Below are 11,136 nucleotides of genomic sequence, written 5' to 3'. Positions count from 1 at the left end.
CTAGTTGTGATCGGTAGCCTGGAGGGAAAGAGAGGGAGAGGAAGATCCCCCACACGATGGACCGATCAAATTAAGGCAGCAGCAGGCACCTCAGTGGTTGGAGCGCTACGTGCAGCGCAGTCAAGGGATAACTGGAGAAGAGTCATTGCTTCTGCAAGGGTCACAACCCTCAGCAATGAGGATTAAGACGGAGAAGAAGAAAAGAAGGTACGGCATTTTGTGTCCTAGCTTGATTTACAGCACCAATGTCCTTTGCTATTTTTATAGAGTGTGATACCACCTCTCGTTAGAGTTCCTTATGAACTAACATGGATCCAATGTTGGATAGGTCCTCATCCAGGCTCTCCAGGTGTTGATGCACACTTGTACACGGAACAGTGTATAGCAATGTTTATATATATATATATATATATATATATATATATATATATATATATATATATATATATATATATATATATATATATATGCATGTATATATATAAAATTTGGATATTTCTCTTTTTAATAAAAAAAATGTGATTTTTCTAGTCTTGATCGGTGACCCCCGACTGCAAAGTCGGGGGTCTAAGTGGAGCTCCTACCTAGATTATAAGGTTTAGATAGGTAGCTAGGAACATTTATAATTATTATTATAATTTTTCACCATTGGAAACAATTATCTAGGAGGCGCTGCATTAGTAGGTAGGTACTTGCATAATAGTAAGTACCAACCTATATATCTTGTACACAGTCGAGGGGCTTAAGTGGAGCTCCTACCTAGATTATAGGTAGGTTGATAGACATTTATTTTTATTGTAATTTTTCACCAATGGAGGCAATTATCTAGGAGGCGCTGCATAAATAGGTAGGTACTTGCACAATAGTAAGTACCAACCTATAAAGAAATGACATTCTCCTGTTGCTCCCCTGAAAATACATCATTGTTGCTTCCATGGAAACTAGGAATACGTATTTCAAAATACATCAACATAACAATGACATATCATCAAACTGTCATGTTTATTATTTAGACGAAAAATAAAGTAAATAATACATGAAAAGCCATGTATTCAAAATAATTAAAAATTCGATGCTTACAATCGCGGTTTATTTAGTTAGCATTTCGTTAAATAAAGCTAATATGTGTATTATTTAAGTATTTTAATAAATTAGTGTTTTGTGAATTTTACGGATATAAACTGTTATATCCTTTAAATCATGACTTACAGGCTTTGTTATAAATCTGGCTCCTGTGTTTAGTTTTATTATCATATTTCTATTTTTAATTTCATAAAAGTTTTTCATTTCAATAAAAAATGGCCAATGATAACACAGATCAGCATTTAAGGCCAAGGGACCCTCGTTATAACTACCCTTTAGAGAGATATATGGTAAGTTTAACCTAGAATGTATGTATTGAAACTATTAGTAGGTGCTTAAACATTTTACGGATATATCCACAGAGAAAAAAAAATTGGGATGGGATTTGAAAGTCTGGGCATTTACAGGGCTTACGACACGTCATTGACGAGTGATTTAACGATCAAACAACCATATTTCTAAGTTTAAAAAATATATATTCCATTTGAGAGGAATATCTCGCATACTAATTTCTGTTCTTGAAATTTTTAAATAAATACCTAGTATTTCAAACTCCCTACTTTTTTCTCAGTCATCAAAAATGTCAATAACAACCTGTTGCCGAATTGAATGCTAAAATATTGTCAGTACAATATTTTTATTTATTACAGAAAAACAACTCTAACCGACACACGACTGGTGACCTATCAGATTCCTTAATAGAGGAAGACATTGCGAAGCTCCAAGTAATAAAAAATATTGTAAGGACGGCTGAAATAGAAATTAACAATATCGCAGCCAGCCTTATGCAAAATAAAGAACCTAAAACTGCGCATATAACGGAACCCGCTTATTTCGATAAAGACTTTGACCAAAAAAGTTATATTCAGGAACTTGTCAATGCCAAAATACAAGGAATGAAAATAGTCGAACAGGACACGGCTGTTTCCAAAATACAAAAGATTATGATACTGAAACAAGCTTTGGAGACGGTAAGCGAAACTAAAAACCATGAAGTCAAAACCAATCTCGGTGCGAAATCTCTACAAGTAACGGATAACGATACTACAAAGTATTCAAATAAGGAAACGCAAAGCAGGAACACCACTTCCAGAAAAGTAGGAACTAACCGTCACTCCGATAGTAAAGACGGATTTAAACTAGATGGTAATATTAAGTCCAATGAAGGAAGTTCACACGAAAGGGAACACAATATTATAGATGATACATTTGTAAATATTAATGGCACAAATAATAAACTGGTTGAAATGAAATCTCAACAAACTGACTATATCCCAAAAGCAGTAGAAATCCCCATTCTCACCAAGCCGAGACTATCCATCCAAGTCATGCCCAGTTTAAACATCAGAAGCCAGTTGATTGAACAGAAAATCCCTTCTTTGGATATATATCCGAGTGACGAAACCAACATTCAACCGGGCAAGGCGACCAATGTGGCCTTAGTGCAATCTGAACACTCGGATAAAAAGTCTTCGGGGAAAAAGGTCAAAATAGAACTCCCCCCGAGTGTGCCGCAAGTTATACCATTACAAGAAGATGACGTTGTTCACGCTGAATCTGCCAGAAGAATGTCCGGTTCGGAAATTTTTGAACACAAAAATATTGAAGAAATTTTAAATAGGCTAATTTGTCAAGGGCCGCAAATTCCCGAGACGGGTGAACAAATTAAGTTTAAACAACGGATAACGAAGCCTGGCAAATCTGCGCCTAAGTACGATAGTCCATACATATTCCTCAACCGATCTAACAGTGAATCTCGATTCGTTAACAGTGTTCCTTCCATTTCCATAAACCGTAAAGTTTCCAAATTGAAAAAGTATGCCATTCCAGAAATCCAAAAGATATATAATCCAAGATCAAACTTTAGGCGTGCTGTTTCTAAAAAAGGGCAAAATTTCACAGAGTACAGCAGACTCTCTTCCAGTGTTCAAACACAGCAAACATATCAGAGTAAATTATACGATGTACCTATTTTGAAAGGTGAAAGAAGTACGAGCATTATTGAAAAGAGACCTCATTTGTCCGTTGAATATATTCCATATTCTAAACTGACAGTGGGAGGATATAAAGTGAATGAAATTGAAAATAATATACCTAAAAGACAATTTACGAGTAAGAAGTCTAAATCTGTTCATTTAAATGGCTCACCGACAGACCGCAGACAAAGAGATAGTATTTGTGAAGATAAAATTAATATCAACAGTGACCATAGTGAGAAATCTTCAAACCGAGAAATCAATTCAAACAGTCGGACATCAATCGCAACATCTAATATGACATCTACTTCCGACGAAGACGAATCGTCGAATGAGTATGATGATGATTTTGACAACGAATCGAGATCAAATGACTCCCGACAAAAGAAAGATTCCGCAACTCTCAAAACGCCAATAATGGACAATAAACAGACTGTTGACAATATCATTCCTGTAAGTTCCAAAAAACCGACGCTCGAATTAAAGAACAGTGTCGATGTTTTTGATTTTATTCATTCCATCGAAACGAAAGATGATTCAACTCAAAGTGGTAATACCGTGCGGGTCAAGTTTAAAGAAACTCAGACGAGCCCGACTGACACAACCACCGAAGATGGCAAAAATGATGTGGAAACAAATCAAAATGAACAATTTAACGTAGCTAATCTCACTTTAAGAGATATGATGCAGATCCAAAAGAGTTTAGCGTTACTCAATACCAACTTCTTAGGTAATCCCATTAATGAAGTGTTCAACAATAATACTAGAAATGTACCAATCATTAATACAAGTTACGAGGTGAAAGAAGACAATGCCGAAAGTAAGAACTTACTATCCATCAATGTCAAAGAGAGTTTATCCATCAACGAATACCCAGTCCCGAAGAACACGCAAACCTCTCCATCAAAAAGTCAAAATGTTACGACGTCTCCGACTGAAACGCTTAATAAAATGCTCTCGCCGATGTTCAAAGATGCCAAAATAGATGCAGGTACGAGTCCCGGCTATGTCTCTGCGGTTGATGCAAATTCAGATGAGGCGAAGAATTTGGAAATTCCATTTCATGAAACTAACCAAATCCCCAATTATCCCGGTGGAAATAAATCTTCCAGGGATAGGGTATTATTACTGGATAAATACTCGAGCGATGCCTACACGGACCCGTCCCATTCGGAATCTAGTGAAACACACAGTCTAGGGGAGATCAACTTGAGGATCCTCAGGAAGAAGTCATTCATCATCAAGAGACTAGATAAATGGGATTCCAAGAGTAACTCGTTAGTGACGAGTAGCAGTAGTGACATCCAAATAGATACAACAACATATGGAAAGAAAAGTGACGGAGAAATGAGCGTTGGCCAAATATTGCTAGAAAAATAAACTGGGGATACTTTGGATACATGGTAATTATGTAGTTCTTTTCACAACATAGCAATATTTTAGGAAAGTAATTTTTTACTTACTGAGCTTATTGACACAATTTTATAAAATTATTGACTCGGATTGTAAGTAGTTTTATATTGTCACTAGTTTTTAGCATTTTATTAGAGAATAAAAAATATAAAAATTAGGATAATTTTAATTTTGTTTTACTATTTTTAAATTTCAGATATATTACTTTTCAAAAGGACTCGGAATGGACGCCTCTTTGATAATATGCAAAGATTTTTATAGACTAATTAGATTAGTTTATATTTTGAGCGATAATGATCTTTGAAGGATTTTGCATCATTTTAATACTTGCTTATACAGTTAGTAAATAATATTTATCGGGATTATAGTTAAATGTTTCAGTTTAAAAATAGTGGAAAATGAGGTTTGGAAAAATAGTTTGTAACTTTTTTCTAACCGGTTTCTCAAACAAACAAGTACTCAGGTGACGAATCACAAGTACCTTTTTGATTTTAGTCTGAACAGGGAAAATACCTAGTGGAGCTTTTATTAATGGATTAAACAAAAATTGTATTCAATAATAATAATTGGCAATTATAAATACTGTATTGTTGGGTAATATATCCAAAATTAAACACGGTTATTGGATTCAATTCAACTTTTATTTACATATATATGATGTATATATATATATATATATATATATATATATATATATATATATATATATATATATATATATATATATATTGCTTTGCAGCCCTAGCTTGTAACCTAATGCAGTATGTAAATTGGTGAGATCAATCCAGGAATGTGTTGTGATGCAAGTATACTTAGATTGAATCTCTGTGACCCACTTGATGTGTTACTGTACAACACAAATAAAATATTAGATTAGAATTGATAATATAATTAACCTCGAATACAATTACAAGGTGGGCGGCAATCTTCCTGTTAGCATTCACAGAGTCACAATGAGATGAATACAAACCTCCATCCATTCAGAATAGCAATTCACTAGCAGATATATGAATTTCAACATAGTACCTTGATCAAAAAACCCATACGAATTGATCGTTATCGAACCTGAACAACACATTTACACCCAACGAAAAAACATCTGTTGTGCTTTATATAATTTTTCATTTTAATATGAATCAAAAATGCCAAAAAAAACATAGTCTACCACAGGATTTCATATAAAAAATTGACTGTTTACAATACCAAATTTAAAAACAGATTTTAGGTTGTCTATATTAGACTCAATCTAGAAATAAAATGTCTCTATTTTGCATGGAATGGAATTAGCCATCTTTTATTTGCACTAATTCATATCACACAGGATGTCGTAGTGTAGCTGAGTAAACGCCCAACTGCAAAACTGGAATCATTGGCAAAATGTAAAATACATTCAGGAAAGGTTTATTTTCAATTGGTCTGGATGTTTGGCAAGTATTTCTTCCTTCCCATCCCTCTCATCTACCTGCAGGCAAGCCACTAAAATAAGGTTTTATGGATTATTCTGCGTATCAAATACATAAGGCTGTATGTATGTGGCATTTTGACAACAATAACTTAGGTAAACATTCTTTTTTTCTCTCAATGATGTGAAAAATCAATCTTAGTTACATGAAAGCAAGATGATCAATCTATTCCAGTGGACACCGACGTACCCAACGATCCGCCCCCGCAAGGATGTTCATTCAGCCCTTCCAAAAATTCCCTTTTTGCACAAATAAATCAATGTTCTAATTAGATTCTAAATGGAATGTGGATTTATTTTTTCACTCGGTTTTATCTGCTTTTTAAATCAATCCGGTCCTTTTCCGGTAAAAAGTTGGTGACCCTTGATCTATCCAATCCAGAGTGACATGTGACATCAAAATAAAGTGAGAATTTAGCTAAAGTTGTGACTATTACTTTTTTTAACACCCGAGCTAGAAATACACAATACTTAACCAAATTTGTGCGCCTATTGGCGTGATTAGTTTTAAATGATGGAATCAAATTAAGTTACAACTTCTTTTAAAGAAGTTATTCTTTAATTTGATTGCCTATGTCTAGAATGTACTAATCTTACGTACATCAATGCAAAATAAATTCAAGAAAGATTTATTTTCAATTGGTCTGGGTGTTTGTGATGTATTTTTCTACATTTACCTTCCCTAACCTTACTATCCTACCTCCAGACAAGCCTCTAAAATAGAGGCTTTGCGGGTTATTCCTTTTTTAAAAAATCCAATTGGATATCAAACTCGGAACCTCATCCATGGTTGCTAATTGTGCTATTCACCACACAACAGTAGCAATTAGGTACATTTGTACTAGAGATCATTAATCTGTCAGGTGAGAAATAGATACTATAATATTATCAATGATATTTTTGAGTGTGTCCAAATATACCGGGTTTAAACATCGAGACAGTGTTATGAAGGTGTTTTAGAGACTTGAAGATAGATAAAGAAGTAAAAATGATGTTTAGGGAATACGTATATCGCACATATACAACATCAGCAACTAAAGGTATGCTAGTTTATACTATGTATGTTATTCCGCAGTAAAATGTAATCTTATTTAAGTATGGGCTATTTCAATAAGATTACACAAAATTACAACTCAGATAATAAATGTTGTTTTTTTTTACACTCGCTTCTTGATTTTTACATAGTAATTTAAAGCAAGTAGGTACTTAATAAAATGGTTACATCCTCATAACACAGAGGTATCTGCATATTATTCGGTGGCCTCCAATCAATTTAAAAAGGAAACATCATGATATCATCCTTTTTTATTTAACATTTTCATTTAGAAAAAATCTTGTCTTATTTTGTTATTGCGATATATTTTTTACATCTATCTTCCCTATCCTTACTATCCTACCTGCAGACGAGCCTGTAAAATGGGGTTTTAGAAACTCTCCACCTCAGAAAGTACAGGGTCCTTGGAGGGACTGTACACATTAGCAGCATCAAACGAACTGGCGGCAAGTGTCCTCCGAGATTGTTTTTATTCTAATTGCTTTCGTCACTGAGAAGTTTGCCATCCCTGTTCTTATCATCATGGTTATATAATTTGGAAACATATACAGGCGGACCTTAACTTTTGCACATGATTGGTTCCTGAAAATGTGTGCGAAAGTTAAATAATCCAAAGTAGAGGGATAGTTTTTTTTTTTTAAAAACACCAATTACATTATAATTTGTTTTTATATAAAACTACTACTAAGTACATATTAAATAAAAATTATATTTTCTAAAGAAACTTGACAATAGTTGTATTTTTTTCTCTTCCTCATAGAGAGTTCTGTAACATGAAGTGCCAATATGGATCGCCCTACGCACTCGAGATATGCATTTTCCATTGGGATCACATTCAATTCGGTACGTACATAACACTTTTCACAGTACGGACCCGGTTCATATGCATTTCATGGAAAGTCGAATGTGCGAAAGATGAGGTTCGCCTGTAGTATGTTGGTAAATAGTGGAATTTACCAAGTTGACTCATTTTTCTTTAAAATAAACACTGAAAATGAAATACTCTGATATACCTATATAGTTTTTATTATCGCTACATTTTTAAATTTTATTTTGCCATTCCTTAATATTATATTAGGGATTTAAGTACACAATTAATATTGTTAATAAAAGGATATAATTATCGCAGTAAGTAATGTAAATCAAAGGAGATAAAACTTCATTTATGATAATGAATACACTGCCACTGCTATTTTCCTTACCAGCGCTTTACAGATTACAACGATTTACAGAGCGCTGCATCAGAAGAACGCAGTGTCATCTTGATCGTAAATTATAAAACAAGATGAGCAGTCCGAGAGATGGTGCCAATCCAATTAATTGATCAAAGATGAAAATATTGCCGCCAAAATTTGGGAATTTTTACTTTGAATAAGGAGAAAAACCGGACACTGAACTTTCGCGTGGTGGACAAACGTGGAAACGCGTTTAGTGTCACATTACGGAGATGGCTAAAATATTTTTTTAATGCCACATTACATCAAGTACATCGTTTCAAAATTCCGGTTTGAATTACAATTAGATAATTTATTTTGACAGGAAGTGATCAAACGATTATATTTTCCACGCACTCGAGTAAAAATTGCATTCTCATCGCATGCGCGATAATTCTGGGATTAAATACATAATCGTAAGTAAACTTATTATGCTTTCAATTTCCCGGACAACCCGCAAGACCGGTCACTGAGAGTTGTAGACGCGGTTACAATCATTAACTATGATGAATTAACAAGTGTTTCTTACAATTCAGTTGTGCTAACTGTGTGTAGGAGACGAGCCGCGTTTTCGACATCATTTACGTGGCGAAACGATGCATTTAAATATAATATTGTTTTATTTAATAGTAACGACATCGGGAGGACTTGTCTTTTTGACAGATAGTGTTGTCAGCGAATTAAAGGGTAATTTTTAAAAACAATATGTTTGTGTTGCCTTAATTAAGTGTTTGTAAAATTTTTTATAACGTATTTTTTTATTCTTAAGGTAGGTACCTACTTAACGGATTATGATTTGCTATTTGCATTTCATTCAATTTTATATGCACGTCTATCTTATCAATCTTCTGCTTTTATGATAGAATTTTATATATATATATATATATATATATATATATATATATATATATATATATATATATATATATATATATATATATATATATATATATATATATATATATATATATATATATATATATATATATATATATATATATATATATATATATATATATATATATATATATATATATATATATATATATATATATATATATATATATATATATATATATATATATATATATATATATATATATATATATATATATATATATATATATATATATATATATATATATCAATGTATGTATTTTATTTTTTTTATATAGATGTGCGGTAAATTTTACGCTATCCAGGGGCAAATTTGTGGCATCACAAATTTCACTTTTTGTTTATTGTGATGCGTGTCTTTATGCTGATATTTATTTCAACTAATGGACGCCGCACTGTTGTCTGAAAGGTCTTTAAAAAGTATAAACATTTCTTATGACCAAAGGGGTCTTCACCAAAAAAATGATGCAGGATACCACTTTATATTTCGATTTTAAGCAATCATTTTAATTTTCCCAAATTAAATATTTTAGCACACAATTATTTTCTCACTGTGAACTGATATTTTTGTAATTTTTTTTAAAATTATATTTTTTTGTTAATAAAATAGGATTTTATAATACCTTTATATAGAAATATGTTGCTAATGTTCTAATATTTTTTTAATATAGAAGATCCAGAGTATTGGAATAGTTTGGCAAGAGCTGAATTGGACGAGGCTTTGGGAGTACAACTGAATACCGGGAGAGCAAAAAATGTGATATTATTTGTAGGTGATGGAATGGGGCCCAACACTGTAACCGCAACTAGAATTTATAAGCGCGGAGAAAGTGGACATTTGGCTTTTGAAAAGTTTCCACATATTGGGCTGCTTAAGGTTATAATATATTTTTTTAATATGTTGGTAATTCAAAAACGAAATCGAAAAATAATATTTAAAAGTGTTGTAGCTATGGAAGGTGTTATCTGAGTATGGGGTAAGCAGTAAACTTATCCAAGGCTTTGCATCCTTGTACGAGGATAGCACTGCATGCATTAGGGTAAATGGTTCATTTTCATCCTGGCTTAGCATCTCTAAAGGTGTTAAACAGGGATGTGTAATGTCACCGTGGCTGTTTAACCTATACATGGATAATTGCATGAAAGAACTGAAAGATTTAAATGTTGGAGCTAGAATGAATAATTTGACTGTCTGTTGCCTTTTTTATGCTGACAATGCTGTTCTTCTTGCCGATAGCAGAGAAGACCTGCAGGCGTTGGTGACTAAAGTTTATAATGTGTGTAAGGAAAGTGATTTATTGATGAATGTTAGCAAATCCAAAATTATGGTTTTTGAAAAAGAAGAATGTAGACCTGAGTGTGAAATATTGGTAAACGGAGAGATTTTGGAACAGGTAGATGATTTCATGTATTTGGGTAGTTTGTTTTCCAGGGATGGAATGATTGATAAAGACATAGAAAGGAGAGTGAATACTGGGAACAAAGTGAATGAAGCACTGAAATCAGTTGGAGCAAATAAAAACCTATCAGCGGAAGCTAAACTGGCAGTGCACAACGGAGTCCTGGTTCCAACTCTAATGTATGGAAGTGAAACTTGGAGTTGGCAGAAGAAGGATAAAAGTAGACTGAATGCAGTCGAAATGCGATCTCTCAGAAGAATGTGCGACAAAACGATGTATGATAGATGTTCGAATAGTGAAATAAGGAAGGAATGCAAAGCTGAGATAAGCATTATCGACAAAATTAAGAAAGGTGTGTTGAGATGGTTTGGACATGTAGAAAGAATGAGTAAAGAAAGAACGGTGAAACAAATTTATGAGACGAATGTAATTGGAAAAAGAAGCAGAGGAAGACCGAGTAAAATATGGCACGATCAGGTATGCCAAATACTTGAAAGTGGTCAGGTTAGGAGTCGTAACAATCGGCGGATATGTATGAGGAGGTGCATGAACGTGGAATAGGCGAAGAATGTTTGAAAGACAGATTGGTGTGGCGTTCTATTCTCTCTGCCTACCCCTACGGATATTTGGGTTTGGG

The 11,136-nt window shown here is 33.3% G+C and overlaps 2 protein-coding genes and 1 long non-coding RNA gene across 4 annotated transcripts in view; 2 read left to right on the top strand and 1 right to left on the bottom strand.

Moving 5' to 3' along the window:
• Positions 1 to 944: 944 nt before the first annotated feature.
• Positions 945 to 5,104, top strand: LOC148306383 (uncharacterized). Its single transcript, XM_088265128.1, has 3 exons — positions 945 to 1,373; positions 1,734 to 4,462; positions 4,669 to 5,104. The coding sequence occupies exons 1-2, from the start codon at positions 1,299 to 1,301 to the stop codon at positions 4,437 to 4,439; spliced, it is 2,781 nt and encodes a 926-aa protein (XP_088121254.1). The 5' UTR covers positions 945 to 1,298; the 3' UTR covers positions 4,440 to 4,462; positions 4,669 to 5,104.
• Positions 5,105 to 7,276: 2,172 nt separating this feature from the next.
• LOC148306382 (uncharacterized) lies at positions 7,277 to 8,861 on the bottom strand. The gene is made up of 2 exons (XR_015838014.1): positions 8,732 to 8,861; positions 7,277 to 7,976 (listed from the first exon to the last, which is right to left on the bottom strand). It is a non-coding gene; the product is annotated as an uncharacterized LOC148306382 (long non-coding RNA).
• Positions 7,970 to 11,136, top strand: part of LOC148306381 (alkaline phosphatase-like) — a 10,741-nt gene continuing 7,574 nt past the window's right edge. Inside the window, exons 1-2 of one of the 2 annotated variants that reach the window (XM_088265127.1) lie at positions 7,970 to 8,618; positions 9,771 to 9,976. In XM_088265127.1, coding sequence (XP_088121253.1) covers positions 9,881 to 9,976 — 96 coding nt within the window. In that variant the 5' untranslated portion in view covers positions 7,970 to 8,618; positions 9,771 to 9,880. Of the gene's footprint in view, positions 8,619 to 8,735; positions 8,890 to 9,770; positions 9,977 to 11,136 lie in introns of those variants that run through there. The other variant, XM_088265126.1, reaches the window with a different exon arrangement.

The sequence above is a fragment of the Brachycentrus maculatus genome, unplaced genomic scaffold, assembly GCF_059751285.1.
Source record: "Brachycentrus maculatus isolate JH-2025_06_01 unplaced genomic scaffold, ASM5975128v1 h1tg000242l, whole genome shotgun sequence".
Taxonomy (NCBI): Eukaryota; Metazoa; Arthropoda; class Insecta; order Trichoptera; family Brachycentridae; genus Brachycentrus; species Brachycentrus maculatus.
This window is presented reverse-complemented; position numbering and strand designations above follow the sequence as displayed.